Source organism: Athene noctua, chromosome 2, assembly GCF_965140245.1.
Source record: "Athene noctua chromosome 2, bAthNoc1.hap1.1, whole genome shotgun sequence".
Classification (NCBI taxonomy): Eukaryota; Metazoa; Chordata; class Aves; order Strigiformes; family Strigidae; genus Athene; species Athene noctua.
Window position 1 is genome coordinate 40925261 of NC_134038.1, and position 22134 is coordinate 40947394.

Sequence of the window (22134 nt, forward strand, 5' to 3'; positions counted from 1 at the left end):
ATACACCTTAGCTTTCAGCCTTTCACTTTTTGTTGTGGCCTACATGTGATGTTTCAGAAAGAAGCAGAAATAACAGACCTCATCAACCGTTCAGTGATGTACATGGTGGAGGGAATCCTTCCTGACCTTCATTAACTCCGTATGATCTATTTAAGTGGCAGTACAAGACATCCTGACATCTATTCATTTCAGCAGTGTGTGCCTGTGATTCATTCACACAAAACTCACTTCCTAAGCCTTCATTTCGCATCCACTTTCATCATTCATGAAACATTCTTTTTACACCAAGTTCACCCTGTTTCATATATCCCCCTCAGGACTAAATTTTGGCCTCGCAATACTTGTCCGTTTGAGCTGTGGTGCAAATTCACAGTGGACTTGAGAGCAAGGTTTGCAGCTCTTCAGCATTCCAAAGGCACAGATAATATTAGTCCCAAGACGGGGGTCCACCCACAGCTGGCTACTCAAATAGCTAATTTTTCATGTACTCCACTGAAAATCTAACCTTTCATCCTCACTCTCGAGATGGTTGTGTATGCGTGTGTCAAGGTGACAACACTGTGAAAACAGAAGTTCTCAAATGGCACATTATCTCGAATATCAAAAGGTCACAAAAGGGTACAAATCGGTAGCTCTCCAGAAGAGACACTGGTTTTTATGAAAAGTGGGTCAGTTTTAGTTTCATGTAGGTTGCTTGACACAGTGGTTTCTGGCATCACAAGCTCTGGTCTACAGGATACCACAGAGCCTTTGTATCCCTTGCTGTCACTACAGCATTGTGTTTTTCTACCCATTAACCAAGGATAAATGACCTAGATATTGTGCCTATTAAAGCCTCATTTTTCTTTTGCCCTTTTGTTCTTTAGTGTACCACATTATCACATGCTGAACACATTTTAAAGTATTCTCAGCCTCTCATGGCCCTTTGAAGGAGTAAAGTAGGGTTTTTAGTGTGCATTTCTGTAGAGTTACTTAGAGTGGAAAATATGAAGGTAATTCAAGGTTTTTCTTCCTGCCTAGTCCCTTGAAGACGATCAGTCCAGCATTTAAAGCCACTAATCTATAAAGAATATAGCAGAAAAATGCTGTGAAAAAGCCACAATGCAAATACAGAAAGTGAACATCAGTTCTGATGTCCCTAAACACTACATTCTATAATTACATCTCTGCATATCATGGGTCACTTTTATTAAAAGCATCATTACTACAGTTGGCAGCAATTTACATCTTATCTTACATGATAGCAGTTTCCAAAGAAAAAAAATAAAAAGACATCACAACAAAGAAAAACAATACATTTACAAAGTCATGTCTGTAAACTTCAAGGCTAGTTTAGAGTTGAGGTAATGCTGTTTAGCTTTGTGGCTAAAGTAACAAAGTCCTTTAATTTAAAAAAAGGTACCTGATTTTTTTCTTTTTGTTTATACCAGTGCATTACAAGATCACGAGACGATTAAACTGTAGCTTTATCCTGTAAGAACCTTCTCCGCGGGTTAATTTCCAAAAGGTACTCTTCACATTCAACAGCTGCCTTATTATTGCTGTGTCTCAAGACAGAGACATTCACACTATCATGAAGATTGTCAGAAAGAGAGTGTGTGTGTGGGTGTGTGCGCGCATGTGAGCGGGTGAACTCCCATATAGTCAAAATGAAGCGCGAGTACGATATGTATGGTAAATTTCATCTTGACCTTCACAGCAAAAAAAAAATAAAAATAAAAAAATTAAATATATAACTTCATCCTTCCTTTAAGCAGCACTTCCTTCTATTAGTGCCACTTGATTACAAATTGCTGCTTAATTCATAATACCAATGGTACCAAAAGAAAAAAAAAAAAAGCAGAGCATTATGTCAATTTCCTTAAAAAGACATGATCACCTCTCAAATTTCATCTCTCCTAGGGATAATAAATAATGCACTGCACAATACTTAATGACCAAGATACCTTTTGACACATCTGTATAACATGACTTGAACTTTTTTTTTTTTTTTGCTACACTATGTTACAGAACAGCTTATAAAAACTAAGTATGGACATTAACTGTGAGTGTAAACAGTAGGACTACCACTTGTCAAAAGTTTAAAACACTTTAACTGTAACTGGTACTGGTTATTCATCATTTTCATTGTTTTCTATTTCTTCCCCCCCATCAAGTGAGTCTAATTCTTCACCCTGTGCTATTTCATCTTCTAAAACGGAGGAATCTGCAGTTTTATCAAGGCTCTCCTCTGCATCACTGCCTTCGAGATTTTCTTCATCTTTAAAGGCAGTTCCTTCAGTTTTGTCAGTAGCCTTCTCTTCATTGGAGCCCACTGCATTCTGAAGTCCTGCTAGTGCTGGGAAACCGGGCAGAGTCAATCCTCCCAGTCCTGGAGGTAGAAACATAGATGGATAGAAGAGGCCAGGAGCCATGGTAGACAGCAGGAAAGGATTGAAGGCCAGAGGGTTTGTGGGCAATCCAGTGTTGGTGGTGGTGGTAGTGGTGGCAGTGGCGGTAGTCACTGCAGTAGCAGCACTGACAGATCCATTTGCAGAGTCAGTAGCAGAAACAGTGTCTGTGCTTTTCTCAGAGTCTTTGTTCTCCTCTTCATTCTCATTTTTCTTCTCTTCAGCTTTTGAAGCGCCATCCTCAGTCTCTCCTTGACCGGAAGCAGTAGTGGCATTTCCAGTAGTAGCCGTTATCGGGTTATTCAACAATCCGCTTAGTCCAAACATATTGGGCAATCCTGCCATCCCTGGCAACATCAGAGGCAACATGGCAGCCGGATTTTTAGCGTCCCCCCCAGCAGCAGCAGCTGTTGCTAGCCCTGGCGGGAAGCCCATGAGGCCTGCGAGCTGGAGAGACTGCAGGTTCTGTAGGTTCTGTAGGCTTGTGAGGTCCATTCCAGCAAACAGACTGTTCATTAGTAGTGGGTTGATTCCCGAAGTTGACGCTACAGCAGCAGCTGCTGCAGCTGCTTTGGCAATTTCACTTTTTGGCCTTCTTCCTCTTCTGCTTGCTCCTTCCTCCCTCACAACAGGTCCAGTGAGAAGACGGTCAAACATGGACTCCGGAACAAAACCCTGAAAAGGGGATGTGAAAAACCAAGCTTTATTCTCAATCAGCTTTTATAGCTTCCAGCAGTTAACTGATGACGATGGGAGAAACAGAAGGGATTTCAGCATACTCCAAAAGTGGTTTGTTTTTCAACCCTGGCAAACTGTGACTACCTAGCTACTAAAGTGAATGGCAGTAGAACATATAAGAAAAACTGAAGAAAGCAGTGTCAAAGATTTTTTACATTTAAACACAACAGTAAAACACACGCTGAAACTCTGTAGCTTCATTAAAAAAACACCACCCTGATATACTGCAGTTATGAGTTTATACTTTTGTACTTCACACTGAACTTTGGTCTGGAATATTTTATTAAAATGAGTATTTGCAGAATTGTACCCTTTCTTTTCAAACAACTATTGTAAAATAAAAGTTAGAAAACCTAATCCCCTTTGATGTTGCCTGTTACCAAGCTGATGACTTCTATTTCTCTTACGAATATGACAAGTATCTTCTTAATAGTTCCTACTGTATGAACACCCGTGTTTATTAAAGATTGTTGATTGTAAGAAAGAAATATAGCAAAACAAGTGCTGAAGTCTGCCTTACTGCAGCTGATCTTTCAAGTGTACTTCAAACTCCTTCTGCAGCAGCCTCCTATCACCATCCTCCCCAAGCTGGGTAACTCCCACCCAGACACTACAATTTCCTCAGCTTAAAAGCAGCTACAAGATAAAAACTTAATAATTAATTTACACAGCCTTCAGCTTTCCCATGCTATAATCTACAGTGAAGCATGGAATGAGAGTTTCACTTACAGACTGTTTAACAATGTCAGTCCAATCTGGAGCAACAGCAAATTCAGGATTTTCTTCCAGCCATCTTGGCAAGTCCTTCATTGGAGGGGCCATAGCTCCACCCATCTAATGCAAAAGACAAGGTTAATACTTTAAAAAAACCCCAACCAAACCAACCAAACCCAAACAACTATTCATAGGGACATTGTCTATTTGTGAACTTTCATCTCTGAAGGAGGACAGTAAAGACTTCCTGTTCAGACTGTGAAAAACTACATGGAAACCAGCTAATGACACTAGAATCGAGAAGATCCTGTTTTAAAAAAAACATAGCAAAATGCTGCAGCTTAGGCAGTGCTAGTAATGAAATTTGTATCTGATTGAAGGAAAAAATGTGCTATACAGTTACAAAAAGTAGGAATTATTTACTCAAGTGATTAATATGAACATATCAGAAGAGCGAAGAAGGAATTACAGGAACTGTGTGGCACATTCCAGTAAGAATAACTGCAGGCGACAAATTATTAAACTTTTAAAAAGAAAGCTTAGAGTAGAAAACCTGCTTTCCTCATTTAAAGACCTTATTAAAGACCTCCAGCGAACTAACTTAATTTTTACCTTCTTTCCATTTCGTTTATTTACAACAGGTACCCTTTCTTCTCCTGTCAAGGTGTTTATATCCAGTTTATTAGGGTTTCGACATCTGTGTCGTTTTTGTTTCGGCTTCTGAAATGGGGAAAACAGCACATCTGCACTCTTCTGGAAAGGAGAGATATGTATTGCTTTTTAGTTCATTTTCTTGACAAAGATCACTAATCATGGAACTCCTCCTCACAGTAATTTTAAGAAGGGACCAGTTACCCTCAGATTATCTCAGAAAAATATTTTTTCTTATCAGAAGAAGAAAACACTGTTTTAACACATTGTTATACACAAATATTAAGAAAGGAAAAGTAACCCTTACCCTAGTCCCACTTGGGTTTTTAAATATTATAGTAAGTGTGGCTGAAAACATCTATAGCAAACCAACAGTTAAAAAATCCAGTGATTATGCTCAGTGTGAGGAAATTCATTTTGATGTCTGTAAAACTAACTTCTGTATTAATATAATAAAACAATGTTTTTAGAATCACATACTTACTGGTACATAACTTGGCATATCTACAGTGTAAGTAGGATGCAACTTAAGCCATTCAAATAAATCCTTGTTTTTAGGAGCATCCTCTCCCACCAGCCTGGTCCCATCCTCTAGATTGATTACAGGGATGCGAGTGTCTGGGTCCAGTTGACCAGGAGATGGAATGTTCCTTGCTGGTAGGGCTTCCATATCTTCTTCAAAAGCTTTGGTCACTTCTGCATCCTCCTGAGAACATTAACATCTGTGTTAATGCTCACTTCAAGGGAACAGTTACTTGGGAGAAATAATTTCAGAGACTAAAGCTGAATGCTCAAGGAGATTTTGCATACGCAAGAGTTAATGGGGTTTAAATATTCATAGTATGTAAAGCAATACTGTTGCATTAGGGAATTTTTTAAGTTTAGCATCCTTGAACATTAAAGAACGTAACAGCTAAAGACAGAGCAGTTTTTGTGCATTTCCAGTTAACAGCCCCCAACACCTTCCCACTTTTACACAGTAAGACATAATATATTTATAACAACATATGTTTTGAAGCTTAAGTATATGTTGTTTTAAAAAAAGTCTTTTTGAAGGAGTAAAAACTTGATGTGAGCATTTCATTTGGTTCAAAAATAACAGTTCTAAACACAAAGAAAAAGCTGGTTGGGTAAAAACTGTACGTTACTATTAGGGAGAGTGTAACAACACTTTAAACTCACATTCAGAAAGTACTAAACACAGAAGAACAAATATGAGAAAAAGTTTGCTGTCTTACTACAGTCAACGATGTCCGTTTGTTGCTCATAAATAACAGATCAAGCCCTTCTACATTTTTCCTTCTTCCCCTCCTCCTCTTCATGGGTGGTTCTCCATCTATTAAAGAGCCATTTAGTAGATGCCTTGTGGGTGTGCGTGAAAGACCTGCTTGCAGCAGCTCCATTTGAGTTTTAAAGGCATCGGACACGGGTGTGGAGACAGTAGGCAAGATAAACTTTGAAGTAACAGATGAAAAATTTGAGGTAGAACTTGTTGCCTCTCGTGAGGCTTTTGATAAATCTACAACCTTTTCTTGTCCATTTTCTGAGACCACCTGAGACTCACGTAACTGGGCAACCATTTCCATCAGATTTCTCCTCTTGGCAGCTCTCTCGGCCTCAATTTCAATCTTTCTTCGTCTCCTCCTCCTCTGACGTGGAACCGATAAATTGAGTGCATCTTCCTAATGAAAAACAAGCATTTCCAAACATCAGCAAAGCTCTGTTTGTTATGCTGAATTTAAAACAGAAGTCCAAACATGTAACTGAAAACAAAGCCTTCATTTTATGCAAAGAAATACTTTTATATTTTTCCCATTTTATTCAAATAATTCTTTTTTCCTATTATGCAAAAGAAGGGCAAGCAAGATAAAATGTTTTATGTAAGAAAAAGAAAGATGAAGCCTTGCCTTTGATAACTGTGGAGAAGCGGTGATGTCTTCACTGCCACTGACGCTGGCTTGACCAACTATAGAGAGCTCTGCAAAGCTCCTTTTTTGTAGAGGGCTGTCCACAGCTGTTGGAGTATACCCAGGTATGAGCCCCTGGAAATCAAACATCTGGCGCCTATTTACTGGCCACTTCCCTTTCAGTACTGCTTCACAGATGTTGTCTAATCGGTTGATCATTACTCGGTCCTGCAGAAAGGAAAAGTACGTAATGAACCTTCAGTGTGAAAGTCGCCTTTTAAACTAAATGAGTATAACGACACAGTCCAGCTTCCAAAACTTAAGAAATACATTCAAAGCAAACTATTCCTGCAGGACAGATAAACTGATCACCTTACAAGAAGCTAATATACACAGACAGTTTTGTGGAATAAACCATCACCAGAATTCAAAAGCTGCATTTGTATTGGGGGGAAGGAGAAAGACAGACCAAGTTTTCTGTACAACAACAATGTACTAACTGACAGATTTAACAGAAACTATTGTTTTACACTGCAAAACTTCAGTAGTTAGCAAAATCAACAGTTAGGAAGGGAAAATAAAAACATCTGCAATCAGTATCTTAAAGCTGCAGTTCTTGAGATCCAAGAGGCTGGATCTGCAATTCTGTCCTAGGAAGTGGATCCTCATTAGCGTCACTATTAATAAAGTTCAACATTATGAAATGGGCACCAACCTAGGGACATCTAATGAATGTCAATTTTCATTCCACACCCATTATCATTTCAAATTTCACTGAAGCGTGCACGCTAAAAATCTCTAATTATGTTTATTAGTCTACTTATGCTGAACCTATACTGATGAAGGATTTTTTTGTTTTATTTTTACACTATGACTGGAATTTTAGTCCACGTTTCCAAAAATACATGATGAAAACAAAGATGATGACTATCATTTGATTTTTTTCTGTTTCAGTATTCAAACACATTCTACGCTAGCCTGCCTGAAGTAGAAGAAACTTCAGAACTATGAGAAATACTGCCGGTTAGGGAATATGAGCATCAGTTAGCTTCCTGAACAGCTAAACAGTGCAAAAGCCACTAGCAAATCTCAGCAGCTGCAACAGACTGCTTGCTTTCCCCAGGAATAAGCCTATTAAGAGCAAGGTCCCCTTGTCCTGCCCCCCCGTCCCAAACCAGATGGCCCTGTTATGGTGATTAGTAAGCTTAAGACTATTACTACTTTATTTCTCTCTCTCCCCTTACTGCAAAGGAGTGTACTAAATTACGTATGGATTTATTATGAGGTTACGGTTTTGTATCTTTAAAAACATTTCATATTAGATATTTTGTTAACAATGCAGAAAATTAAGACATAGCTTTATCCTATCTCAAACTGCTGCTTATGTCTGCAGGATACCTTAATACAATTACATCTGTCAACATTACATAATGGCTTAGATCATGTAGGTCACCAATACTCTTCTCAACAATCTCCTCACCCCAAAATGAAAAGGTGATCTTACAAAATGTCTGCTCTCAACAATGCAGATTGCTCTGCAAACGAAATCCGTAATTCAAAATTGTGAGCTTGCTTCCATCAATAGAGGTGCGAGAGGTGTGATTCTGCTGACATATAGTTATGAAGCCTATGAGGAACTCATGTCTGTCAGTAGCTTACTAAATGACACTATTTACAGCAAAGCATTTCCTTTAATTTCCTCTGCTGATTTATATGAAATTGAAGAATAAAATGCTATTCCACAAATTATTCACAGAAAAAAAGTCCTTTGCCCACTAGAAGTGCAGAATATATAAAGCTCACTGTCGTTTTGCAAACAGATTTCCCATATTTTATTTGTATTGAAAAAGACACATGCCATTCTACCCCTAACCAACCTTAGGCCAGAAAGAGAAGGCAAATGTTCTCTCATGAAGCAGCTGAACCACAGAGGGATCCCCATCTTCCATGTAGAATCCATCACGTGTTTCATCCCTTGCGGTACTCATAGAGGCATTGCTTTCTTCATCAAAATTCTTACCCTGAGAAACTGCTCCTGCTGAGTAACAACCATGGCCAGGCATTAATTACAAAAGTTCCCAACCACCCAATATCAACCTAACTAGATAGGTTAAGACAACTAGGCTTGACACAACATTTCCAACTTAGGCTTTTGTTCAGCAATTACTACAGCAGAGCCTCAGCCTTCTGCATTTGGCACAGAGACTATGCTTATTGGCTCAGTAAGCTCTCTTGGAAATCATCCCTTGTGGGGAAATACCCCGCTGATGCTGGACAGTTTTTATGAAAGCTTATCTAGCCACCTGATGCACGAAAGGGCAGAGGAACTGCTACGTATAGCCCATCCCAAGCTCCGTAATGGCTCGGTGTGTGCCCCTTAACCAGCTGGCACAAGTTACAGCTATGGGGCTCATGCCAAGCACACAGAATTGATCTGACCAACGTGTTACCTTCAGGTTGAGAGGATTCTTCTGATTTATCATCATCATCCAGTTTCTCCTCTTCGTCTTCTTCTGAACCTTTCTCAGAAATAGATTTTCGATCTACATCTGTACTTGTTTCTATGTCTTTCAATTCACATTTAACAGAGCCAGGCTCAGCCTCAGCATCACAGTCCGGTTTAGTGTCCTTATCTGCAATATCTGTCTCCTCTTTGATATCAGACTTTTCCTTGGCCGCTGGATTTTCAGACCCTTCAACTTTAGATTCTGTTTGTTCTGTAGTCTTTTCTTCTTGTATTGGTGTGGATGGGACAATAGGTGGTGTTTGACTGCAGCCAGCAGCCAGAGGGTTTACAGAAGAGACAGTATTTGCATTACCTGTCCCTCTGTTTTGAGCAAAGTTTTTGTGAGCCTCAAGAAAAGAGAGTTCAGGATCATTCAAAATGTGATAATCTGTCCTACTGACTCCATGTTTAGCAGCACCAATCAGTAAGTCTTTGTCATGTTTACCGCACTCCCACCACTCTGGCAGGTCCAAGCTTGGCTGACAAAGTTTTAGCCTCTCTCCCAACTGCGGGTGATGGAGAACCTGTTCACGGATTTTCCGCAACAGTTCTATGCGATATAAAGTTCTAGAAGCACGCTCTTCTGTGATTGGCTCGATCATAGTGGAAAGATCAGGCGGTTCTGCAATAACACCAATTTGTATTTTTTAACATCGATTAAATGTACACCCATTTCAAAATCATTACAGCTGGACATGAAGTTTCAACAGTCCCACTGTCTCATAGCAATCATGTTGATTTCTACAGTCAGTTAAAACTTACCATCATCTGGTTTGACTGGCATTCGGCATACTCGTCTACACATATTCACGAAGCCATTAAAATACTTTTCCAAGCTTTCATCAGACTTTTTATCAAGCCTGGCAAATGCTCTGAATTGATTCCAGTCAAATTGATGTTTTACAGGATCGAAAATAATTCCAAAAGTAGACACCACACGATAAAAATCAGCTTCTTCTCTTCTTGTCCATCTAGTCAAGGAAGAAGCAAGATAAGTGAGGCCACTGAATAAACCAAGAGTTCACACATAGTTTGGATGCCCCAAAACCCCCTTACTTTATTCTTTCAAAACAGAAGAGCAGTACTGGTGATATACAAGCTCAAATGACAGTTAAAGAAAGATATCACTAAGACACTCACTTTTGTCGTTTTTCAGTTATTATAGCTTCCCTTTCTGCTTCTAGTGCCCTCACTTCTTCCCGAGGCCGACGTCTCCTGCGGTCAGTCTTCATTAGGGCCTCTTGCCTCATTTGTTGCCTTTTATAGCTGCGCTGATAGGCAGTAATGAGGCGACGCAGACGGGTAGTCAGGGTTGAAGTGTTGGGCCAGTAGAGTTGGCCTAACTCAGCATTGCTTTCACTGTGCTTGTCTAGAGAACAGAGAAGTATGAGTGCACTACAAAACCACCACTAAACATTTCAGAGTTACTATGGCTGTAACTGGAGTCCTGTCTTATCAGATAAGAACATATGCCTCATTAATATTGGTGCATAACAAATTAGAAACAGGGTAACTACATTGGTAGGAGATAAAAAAATAGAACCAAACCATCCAAATCCAAGAAATCAGAAATGCTTGTGAAGCATTTAGAGATAACCATCAAGCATTATTATTCAATGTTATGAATGCAAACATACTATGAATACTCTAAGTATTTAAATTAATGCAATGCATCTTTAAATATATTACTAGGAAGATCATTCTGCCTCTGAGGAAACACCTACGCTTGTGATTTCCCACTTTATTATTCTCACTTAAAACTTGGCAATTTTCCTCCATGCTGAGGAAACAACATATCTATAACTTCCAAGATTATCTCGGCAAACACATCAACGGCTGCATCATGAAACATCCAGTCTTTATCATCACAATTTCTACTATGCAATTAGAAACCCAGAAAGCCATAATGTGGATTATTCAAAGACAGTAAATAATTGTTTTGAAAGATGTGAAGCATGAAAAGATTTGGCAGTAAAAAGTTTACTGTGGTGTTTTCTCAAACACCACCTATCCTCTTGTGCTAATACAAATAATCCACCTTTCACTAAATTGTCCCTTTTTGCCTTTTTGATTTCTTTGCTATAGTCTTACTTGGGTGTATTTCTATGGACTCTTCTTTGTCTTCTGGAGGTGAGTTTGCAAATTCCTTGGGGAGAAGACAGAAGTTATTTTAGTTTTCAGTTTTGACCATGTTATCACTTCAGGAGAAAAGCATGTCATCTCTCAAACACAGCAGCAAACAACAATCTTTGTAAGGTGTTTTTATCTGGCAGGTCTCAAACTTAAGAGCTGCACATTAAGATAAACATGGAGAATCAGTTATAATTATCTGTATTTGTAATTATAGAAAGTTGGAAGTTCTTACATCAATTTCATCCTTGAAAGGAGTTCTGGTTGGCTTATATTCTGGATCTTCATCCTCTCTGTCAAATTCACCACTATAAAATATTTAAAAGAAATGTTTTCAAGAAATATATCGTTTCTGAGAGGGTGCTGATTTTCTGGACAAGAGCTAAAAAGCTACAAAAGCCATCAGCATGGTGTACCAAGTTACACATTTATATTTCATGCTCAACTGTGTAAACAATTCTGTGTACTTTTTACATCATATGATCACTTCAGATCCTCAGGCAAGATGCAAGTAAAATATGACATATGAACTCATGCCAACATATATGCTGATAAAGTTTATTAATTTTTTCATGTCTTCCTTACCCATCACCGCCATCTGCTAACATGTCTGTCCCTCTCTGTTCAGCAGCTATGGCCTTTGCATCAGGCATGCCAACCCGTTCCAGAAAGCACAGCGCTGGATCAGCTCTCATAGAATTGTATTTCTCATAACCTGTGTGCAGAGCAGAAGGCAAATTTTTTTTAAAAGATATGTCCAGCTGTGAATAGGTTTAAGCAGTAGAAGTACAATTTTCTGGACTCATTTATTTATTTTTTTTAAAAAGTAAAGGAGCTGCTACCCTGCTGGAAACAACTTTTTCATTCCTGTAATGAAATTTTTCATACTGATGAATTCCATCAGCACAGAAACATTGTCACATCAATAATATTAAGAAACAGTAAGATACTGAAGAAAGTGTTCCATTTAACATCTTTATAAGGTAAAATAAATATTTTTCACATGTGAAAAACTTCTTTAAGTTTCCTATATGACTTTCAAAGTGGTTCTCCACATTCAACACTCCCTACTGGAAACATGCAGATGCAAATGGAAACACACACACACATGCATTTTCTGTAGCTTCAGCCCCACTGGAAGCCTCAGTGTAGGCTGCAAAAATGCTGTATACATGGGTTATCCGTAAGGCCAACGAACCTGTCTTACTAGGTTTAAGATGATGCATGTCAGTAAAATGACACTGTTCCCTCTATGGTTTTCAAACTGCTGTTTGCTTTTTTACTGCCCAAGTTGACTAGATGGAAAATGGCAGATCCCAACAGTGCACTGCAGGAAAATGATTTTTAGACTAGACTTGCCTCAGCTGAGCCCACAAAACAGAGCTGCTGTACATAGGCAGAACAGCACAATTCAATTAGGATTTGTACTACAACACACTGCTCCTAACTGCTGTAGAGCCTCAAGCCAAACTGTAATCATGAAAGGTTTTATAAGCCATCATTCTCCCCTTTAGTCAGGCTGGGCTGCTGAGAATACCTCTGCGACCTCCAGAGAATTGGGATTATAATCAGGAATCGCTCACTGTATATATCATGCCAGCTCTGCATCCCCAGCCTTTCAAAGTTAACAAGGCTGCATCCCACTCAAGGGAGCCGGGAGTTCTCAACACTGACATTTGTGAAATATTGCTTGGAACAAAGCCCAGGAGGCACTTGTACAGATTAATAGCAGAGGTTAAGCCCACCGTCCACTTTGACACTGGTTGGCAGAGTTAGCAAGTGAAGCAGTGCTAGAAGCAAAGTTTATGGAGATCTATCTTACTATTTGGCTATTATTTAAACAAATATGGTTTTGTTTTATTTACAGCCAAGAAAGTAATGTTTTCTTCTCAAATGTTCCGCAAACATTTAAAAACAGCATCTGATATTTACAGCTCATATTAGGTTTTTAATGCAGGCAAGAAAAAAAGGGAGATACAAGCCAACAGTTCTTTGGAACAATACTTGTTAATATTATGACTGAACAGTCCTACACACAGAAAGCTTTACAACTGAGTTTTGTTCAGAGTGAGACATCACTTACCGTGTTTGAATACTCCAATTAAAAGGGATTTATCCGCCTCTTTATCCCACCAGTCTGCAGGAACTTCGGCATGGAATGGCTCAGGTATCCATACATCTACTTCACTGTGAAGACAGCATTATATACGTTCTCAAAGGTACTACTGGAGAAAGATATTTTTTTTTTTTTTTTTTTTTTTAAGAGGGGTTCACGTTGTTCTGTAAATACAAATTTTGAGGGGAAAAAAGCCCAACAAAACCCAACACAGAAACTGAAATTCCTTCAAAAATAATTAAGGTAGTTAAACAAAACAAACCAACCCCCAAAAAACCAAACCACAACAAAAAACCCCCAACATTAGACTATTATGGGAATGGAATGCCAATGTTTATCCAAATATGGTTCATTTAAGGTCTATTAAAAAAAAAAAAAAAAAATTTAAAATTGAGAGAGAATAATCCTTCAGTATTAGCAGAACTGAAAATCTGCTTCTGTCATTTCCCACATTGTTTCCTCCCCCAAGAAAATTACCCACTGCGCCTGATAAAATAATAAGGCTGCTTAAGAACAGACATTTAAGAGATAAAGTGTGACAACCTTTAAACGCTGCATTATTATAGTACTTGTACTTTATAAAAGCCAGCGTCATAAAGCAAAAAATAAACCTGCACTTGCACTAACCTTGAGTCAGCACCCTCTAAGATCTTGTCTGCTTGGTCCCCTATAACTTCTTGTCGTAGATAGTAGAGCATGCGGACACGCAGCAGGACCCTGGAGAGGAAGGCAGAGGGGGGAAAAAGTTCTTAACTTCAGGACTGTTTGCCAACAGTGGCTTTTGGCAGCTGCTGCTGTTCATCCATCATCCTGCCAAGGCTGATTAGCCATGCTGTATGGTAGGCTTGAAGCGTGACAGATGGTGGCACATAATCACCTCTGTGTGGTGCTTTCTGCTGGCTTCCAACAGGCCTGCCTGGCAACCGCTTACACTGCACAGAGAGGGACCCAGCGCAGCCCGGCCCCGGCGCATTTCATTTAGTTCTACCTAGTGCAGCTTGTGAAGTTTAGACACGTACTCTACCACTGCCTCTGAAGTATTGAAGCAAGTTTGTAAACAACTGAGCAGATGGCTTTCAGTAACTGTTCTGCTTCATTATCTCATAAAATTTCCTCAGCTGCTGCCTTAATACCATTTTTGGAAGCACATCAGAAGTTGTAGGAATAAACGAGATATAAAATCTGGTTTTACTACCTTACAATAAACCCTCAATATGGAATGTCAGGTTTTTCAGATTATACAACTTTTTGCTTCCGAGAATGGGGGGAAAAAATAATCCCCCATTTCCCTTGGGAGATATTAACTATTTTTACTCTTTACAGTTCAAACTGCTATTTAATTTTACCTGTGCACAACCTAACTGCTACAAGGAAGTGAAAAATCTTAATTTCCCATGTTTATTTTCCCCCATTTCTGCAATACTACAGTTGGTTTTGGAAGCACCGTCAGGTGTTGTGGTCACACTTGAAGCTGGCATGAGACAGAACGGCAGACTGGCTTTTCAAGGAGACTAGGAAAGAGGTCATCTCTGTAGAAAAAGTATCTACCTGAAAATAATCCTGCGCTCCTATGTTTACCCAATTCAGGGCACCCCCTGCTGCCTAGTTCACGAAGTAAAATCAGTACCAGCTAAAATGGAGATTACTCAACCTGCCCTCTCACTGTACCCAAATCCATCACAGCAACTGTTGAATTGCTGCTGCTCCTGGAACAGCAAGGGTGACCAGGGAGGTAGTAATCTGATCACCCACTCGCATGAAAAATTTAGACCACCACCAGTTTTGAGAGCTCCTCATTAGAGATCTGATGCAACTGGAGCAATACCCGGTTTTACACGTGTTATTCAAGCAAACCTCGGAAGAGCAGGGATTTGAATGAAGGTCATGTCTGCAATTCAAAACATGTCAGACATGTTTCTTTTTGTATGCATGATAACTGGGACCAGTAAGGTGTCCCTGCTCCCTGTGTGGCTATGTAAATAAGCTGTTGAGGGTCTTTATCATCTTAGTATTAAGGAATAACAGCTGTTACATCAAAGCCAAAGAAGAGGAGCAGGAAAAAAAAACCAACATCAACCAAAAACCAGAGGCTCTTTGCACCTTTCAGGAGTCCTACCCATTAAACCAGCACACATGTTACATAAGGACAGGACACCAGTTCTTATAAAGCCAATTGCTACTGCTACCTTTTGAAGGAAATTGCTCTGATTATTTAATTGGCTTTCACCTCTGTTTGATTTTACCTGGGCTAAACATGTTGCTTCTACAATTCACTTAGTCCTGGTGGAGCTGGGAAGTGAAGAGAAACGATAGCAACTGAAAACATTCTTGCACATTTGTCAGTCTTCCCGATGCTTGTAATTGTTCTACTGTATTATTACAGAAACAATATTTTAAAAATGAATTTAAGTCTGATCTGCTAACTGAAATAACAAGTAATAAGGACATGTTACCTGGGAGATTAAAATAATGTTACAGGAAAGAATTTAATTACTTTAAGAGCAAGTGAAATGTAATAACAGATCTGAGGAACAGTTTAGAAAAAAATCAGAAAGCAGTTTATTTGGAAGTGCCCTTGCTAACATAACTCTGTAAGTATCTATTTTCATCAGCTGAGAACTAAGCTTGGTTAGCATCTGGAAACGAGCTAATAAACCCCTTAAATGCCTTTCTTCCTTCACACCACACCCCCTATTGACAGGCCACAGGTACTTTTCAAATCAATAATTTCTTTCCAATAAACAGTACTAGTAAGACACAAAATATATGAGAAACACAAAAGCAGTGGCAGCCTTTCAGTAACACTGCATTACATCTGTATGGTATATATACAACAAAGAGTATAAATTTAAAAACAAAACAAACCAAAACCCTGCAAAACCCAAAAAGCAAATAACCCACCCCCCAATCCCAAAACAAGCTATTTTTGGGACAAGGGTTAGGTTGTGTCTAAAACAGAGAATACAGTATGCAAAACTGAGATGGAGAACCAGGACACCATCAAAGGAAGCTGACACAAAAATAACTAAGATACTGCAAAACAAAAGCTAAAAGAAACTAGGAGGTTCTTAAGAGACATTCATGCAACAATAAAACATCCAAACCAAAATACAATGATCTTTATCCCCGAAGGCTTTCAGTTTAGTAACATGTTTAGAATTTCAAAAATCAAATCAGGGCACTGATTGAAGCAAGAGAGCTCAGTGCAAAATTTTCTCAAACAAAGAAGAAGAAATATTCTGTATAATGTGGAGAGCAAGAGAGGAAGCGAGAAAAAGAGCGAAAAGAAGAGATACGCCCACACATAGATGAACTACTACACAAAACTCTGGAAACCAAGAAGTGGATATTTGAGTTTAACATCTAATGAACTTTAAGGACATCAGCCTGAAAGACCCCACAAGAAGGGTAAGAAACAAACAGCTTTTGTTTAAAGATAGCCAATTGTTAAGAGAAATAGACTTAGTGTAGGGATATAGTCTTTCCTTTATATGGTAAAAAGAATAACCTCATCTGATTCCATTCTTATTTAGTAAGTAGAAAACGATTTTCTTCAGAACTGTTTTAAGTGCTGATCAGAAGAGCTTACAGAAGTAGCCAGATATCTGTTAAGATGATAATCCCTAAATTAAGAAGTAATAATGGCCTTTACATCCTACTAAATGGCCCTGTGTTCTATTAAAAATAGCCAAAAGAAGTCGTGTACTTTTCAAAAGCATGTAGCAAAAAAACCTCTAAATGAAATAATTACTAATACTTACTTATTACAGTGATGTTTGAGATGTTTTCTATAGCTGTCTTCTTGAAATAATACATCTGGATTACAGGTTGTGAGCCAATCGGCATCTTGCAGCATTGGCTGTGAACTCTGGGCTTTTACTTTCTTGCCTTTCCTCCCTCTGGGCACTGGCGCAGAGAGACCTACATAAAACCCCAATATTTCTTATACAATCTGAATAAAAAAGTTCTCACCCCAAACTGCATTACAATCACACATTTAAAGCTAAGTATTGCTGCTATATTAATTCATTTGTGGGCAGCACAACCACCAAAAACTGAACAGCAACATAATTCAGTACAGACGATTGCAAATAATGAAATCAACAAAAACTTTCATGCAAATTTAGGTGTGAAGATTTCAAAAATTCAGAGCACTCGCCAGAAAACGGTGTTACATAAATATTTCTTGTAAAAACTCTCATGAATCTGAATGGCCATAAGGAAACAAGCTTTCTGATTTATGGCAGTTTGAAAGAGATTTAACTTCAGCAGTAGGTGCCACTTAAAAATTATGCTGGAATATTTATTCAAAACTGATTTAAGGGAGAAAGCACTGCATCCTACAAAGTGTCTGAGGGAGATTTCCCCTTTAAGTATGGACCAAGTCAAAGCCCACCTTACTCATAAAATCTGACAAGATCCTACAACATGTCAGAATGGCTATAGTTTAAACTAAATACATAGCATGACTGAAACAATTCTTTCCTATTTACTAGCCTCATTATTTTATTGTGGTAGACATACCGGAATGATTAACCAGAGCTCGAGTTTGCCCATCTGCAGTTGGAGTGATCAGATCCCAGATGAAACTTTTGATATTTTCATCCCCTTTGTAATGATTAAGACAATATACTAGGATAGTCCGGCAGATGGTTTCCACATCTTGTTCTGTTAGCTGACGTTTATAGCGCCCATGTGAGAGGATGTCAGTCCATCGACCCCAGCTATAAGAAAAATATGTTCAATACCACAGCCAGGGCACTGGTATTTTAATTTGTGACTTTCAGCTTAACTCCTGGTACCAAGCAAGTTGGGACCTCCTGTGTTAGCACTAATGCATTTTGCATTTGCAGGTTACGTCAGGGAATCCAACTTCCAGCACCAAAGAGTTAAGAATGTTTATTTTACAGGACAGGCAATAAGTTCACTGCTCGTAAAGCTGCAACCGAACTACACTCAAAATAATAAAGTACATATGTTTAATGGTCCCAGTAAGCTAGGAATAGGAAATTCAGCCAGTTCCTACAATCATGGAATTTGGGGAATCATTCTTATTTTGATCTTGAAGTCCACTACTAGCAATTGTTTTATGCAATTTCCTTAAATAAAGACAGCCATTTTGAAGCCCACTGTGTCAGCAGTCAAATATAGCTACTTGCTTGCAAAGAGATAAAATTCATACAGGGAAATCGAATGGGAAAAAATATTAAGTATCAAATAACTGAATTTGGTGCCAAAATACCAGAACCTATGTTGAAAACCTCTAGATTGACTGTTGATTTCACAAAAACATTGTTCTTTTCAAATACACTTTGTTATTCCCCACAACAATTAGAAAAAAGAGATTAAACATCAGTAACTCAGGAATTCTTTACATTATGAGAAACCAGAAACAAATATTCTATCATCACAAAACTACATATCTTACCAGTGAGCTCATAGCCATCTGTGAGACACTCAAGATACTTTAAGCTAAATAACACATATATAAGCAACTTACACACAGCAACTTAATATCTCACTGGCATGTATACAGCTTAATGAGGTAAAGGTTACACAGTAAGAGATTATGTAAATGTATCCAAGAGAAGGGTGAGTTATTTACCATATATGTCATTTATGTATTTTCAGTACTTTAGCCACAATCAGTATATTTAATCTGTATATCCTTACCCATAAACCAACAAGTTCTTCTCCACCCTGAAACATTCACTTCTTGCATAACCCTGTGATTTGTCCTGAGGCCTACGGGGCTTTGTGCTAGGCTTTTCTTCAGAATCACTTTCCAGATCTGAAAACTCCATCAGTTCATCCTCTTTGACTGCACTGTAGAGTCTGGTTTGCTTTCTTACTCTTGGTGTATCAATAACTAGGTTATTCTAAAATGAAAATGAAAATACAGAAATTTAGGAGGGGGAAAAAAATCTTCAATTTAATTGTACTAGGAACTATCATAAAGCTCTTACCCTTCCATTTAAAGCATCAATATCCAGCTCAGCTTTCTTTGCCCACTTCTGCCAAAAATTAGGGTCATCCAAGGAAATGTCTGTCCTGTTCCCAGATGCAACAAAACTAGCCTAGTAAATGTGAAAACACATGCATTGGTTTCTTAACTGCATGCTACAAATGACATCTGTTTTCACTGATAAATACAATACTTAGGACTTATAAAGTGGTAGTTTCAAGAAAGAAAAAAAGTAAGCCTGGAAACTATCATGACTGGAAATACAGTTATCCTAACCCTTGTGAAGAAAATACCTGAGGCAGTACATTGAAAAACTAAACTGACACAGAAGGTAACTTAACACTACTTCTACCTATCCTGGTCACATTTTATTAATTTTACTCTGAATGTCAATACACACCTTTGCAAACGTTGAGCCTTTTCCTTCAGATTCAATAGTAATTGTGTGTGTTCGCCTTAAGAGAATCTGATCAATATCTTCTTCACAAAATTTAGACCCTTCATCTTCCTCGTCCATCAGGGCACCATATGCCCCCTTTCGAAGAAGATCTTCTATTTCTTTCTTAGAAAGCTGTTGCACCTGAAACATGTCAAAAAGGGGTTTGGGTTTTTTTCTGACATCAGTTAGTGTGTACATCTGACAGCATAATCAGACTGAATGTTCTCTTATTTAGCATTTTAAGAACTGAAACTCTAAGATAATGTGGTGTCAGTCAATTAAACATTCATGCTGAAGTCACCTTTAAAATAATACGAATAACTAAATTCTTAGGGTGAAGTTATACTAGTGGTTTAAACAATTTAATAATTCATTGTCGTGGAATCCCTTTACTTCAGCTCTGATGACTGCTAAACTCTTCCTGGGAGCAGATTTATCTTACTAACCAAACAAAAAGCTAAAGCAAAAAAATTCCAAAACAAAAAGGCTACACTGGAAAAAGCTGACTAGAACTCCAAAAAGTGCCAAGATCAATGTAATGTAAAGGGTGGAATGATGAGAATGGATGAGGATTGAGGGAACATGACTCCACCTGCCCCCTTTTGGCAATAAGTGAGCCATTAGATAGGCTAAGCCAGTTGATGTAGCCTTGCCCTTAATTAACCCTACTTTAAAATACATGCTGTACTCCATCTGAAAACCACCATTCTCCTGCTAAAACAAACAAGCAAGAAAAGTGTTACACATACATAGCATTTGTTGATCATACAACATAATATATTAATTCTCACCCCATTTGTAGCATTTTCTCTTCCGCTCATAGACTGTAGCACAGCCTTATCAAGGCCAAGCTTCAAGCTAGCTTTGTCAAACATTTCCCTTTCATAAGAATTCCTTGTTATTAATCTGTAAATTTTCACTGATTTGCTCTGTCCTATTCTGTGACATCGTGCTTGAGCCTGATGAAACCAAGACAGATACTCAGTTATAGGTGACAAAAGGAAGAAAAAAAATTGAAATAATCAGGTACTTTAAAAGTTACTGCTTTCAATATAAATAATAATCTTCACACTTTTAGGAGAGGGACAGTGGATAACTTTTCTTACAGGTGAAGAAAATTTCACAGCAGAAGGGCAAAGAAAAATTGTCATCTCTTGTAGTATTACCTGGAGGTCATTTTGGGGGTTCCAGTCTGAATCAAAAATGATGCAGGTATCAGCAGCAGTAAGATTAATGCCCAAACCTCCTGCCCTTGTACACAGCAGGAAAACAAACCTATCAGAATCAGGTCTTGAAAACCTGTCAATAGCTGCCTGACGCAAGTTGCCTCTTACTCGGCCATCAATTCGTTCATATGGGTACCTGAAATAAAGATGCATGATAAGGAGAACTGTACTGCAATGATGTTTTTTCTTTGTAAGAATATGCAATTTAAAAAAGGGAAAATATGCTCCTATAGGGTCAAAAGAACTACAACAAACTGAGTGGTTGTTTCTGTGTTCACTAACTTCATCAGTGGAAGACATACTACTTTTGTCTTCTGCTTTGTGCCTCTTGGTAAAAAACAGACTTTCACTTCTAGGAATGAAATAAACATTCAGGCTTAAGCTAAAACACTCTAGAGACACCAAAATATTTAACTGAGTAGCAAACTAAAAGGTTTAAAGCTCTCTGTGTGAGGTCACTTTGTATTTACCTGAAAGAAAAATCTCAGTCCTTGCAACTTATAGGTATGCTTTTCCCTTCAATCAGATTATTACAGAAAACACTGCAAAGTGTTTGCATTTCATCCCTTTTCAATATGGATTACTCACAGGTTAAAGACTGTGGCCACTGAGGAAAGCACAGTTTATTTAGAATTGTATTATACTGTTGCTCTCACCGTCTTTGAATGAGGTAGTCTTCCAGTATGTCCAAGCAGCGCACCATCTGGGAAAAGATAAGCACCCTGTGGCCACCAGCCTTCAGTTTTGGCAGCAGCTTGTCAATCAGTACTAGCTTGCCAGCAGCCTGGATCATTGCCTGGAGCTGAAAATCTGGAGAGTCGGCATTGTGTGTTTCTTTAAACTCTTCCAAAATTTTCTCTTCAGCACCTGCAAAGATTGGACAGCAATGCATGAACACTGCAAAGGGTTTTATTAATAAACAATGAGATCGCCTTCAATACCCTATAGAAACTGCAGGAATGTTTTAAGCATTATGTGAATAAACATTTATAAAAAATATTAAGCTTAAATTTAAAGCAAACATGTACACAAATAAAGCATAAATAAAAAGCAACTGAGCATTCTTTCTTTTTTTCCTTCTTAACTAGGAATAAACCCTTTCCTGAACAAATTCATACAATTATTTGATGCACAAATTAATGAAAAATTAAGAAAAACAATGAAAAACTAAACCATATTCCAACTGATCAAAAGAATTTTCTGTCCTTTTTTAAATACAACATGAGAGAAAAAAATATCTTGTTTCTGCAGGAAAATATAAGGAATACAAATCACATTTAAAGTCTGTGCCTCCAAAACCAAAACCAGGCTTGAACACGTGCATGACCTGGACATGCTCCTTCCATTATTAA

At 38.3% G+C, this 22134-nt stretch overlaps 1 protein-coding gene across 8 annotated transcripts in view; it reads right to left on the minus strand.

The window, feature by feature from the left end:
* Positions 1-1167: 1167 nt before the first annotated feature.
* The window catches only part of CHD7 (chromodomain helicase DNA binding protein 7), a 133751-nt gene continuing 112784 nt past the window's right edge, over positions 1168-22134 (minus strand). For 5 of the 8 annotated variants that reach the window (XM_074898915.1, XM_074898914.1, XM_074898916.1 and 2 more), the window contains 23 exons: positions 21439-21649; positions 20723-20918; positions 20348-20515; positions 19518-19697; positions 19119-19229; positions 18826-19031; positions 17677-17876; positions 16914-17073; positions 13780-13869; positions 13120-13223; positions 11622-11751; positions 11272-11344; positions 10998-11052; positions 10047-10275; positions 9669-9877; positions 8851-9528; positions 8278-8438; positions 6401-6628; positions 5732-6175; positions 4978-5199; positions 4455-4595; positions 3858-3962; positions 1168-3065 (listed from right to left, as the gene is read on the minus strand). In XM_074898915.1, the coding sequence (XP_074755016.1) occupies positions 2112-3065; positions 3858-3962; positions 4455-4595; positions 4978-5199; positions 5732-6175; positions 6401-6628; positions 8278-8438; positions 8851-9528; positions 9669-9877; positions 10047-10275; positions 10998-11052; positions 11272-11344; positions 11622-11751; positions 13120-13223; positions 13780-13869; positions 16914-17073; positions 17677-17876; positions 18826-19031; positions 19119-19229; positions 19518-19697; positions 20348-20515; positions 20723-20918; positions 21439-21649 (5255 nt within the window). In that variant the 3' untranslated portion in view covers positions 1168-2111. The remainder of the gene's footprint in view (positions 3066-3857; positions 3963-4454; positions 4596-4977; positions 5200-5731; positions 6176-6400; positions 6629-8277; positions 8439-8850; positions 9529-9668; positions 9878-10046; positions 10276-10997; positions 11053-11271; positions 11345-11621; positions 11752-13119; positions 13224-13779; positions 13870-16913; positions 17074-17676; positions 17877-18825; positions 19032-19118; positions 19230-19517; positions 19698-20347; positions 20516-20722; positions 20919-21438; positions 21650-22134) is intronic. The other 3 variants (XM_074898918.1, XM_074898920.1, XM_074898919.1) reach the window with 3 other exon arrangements.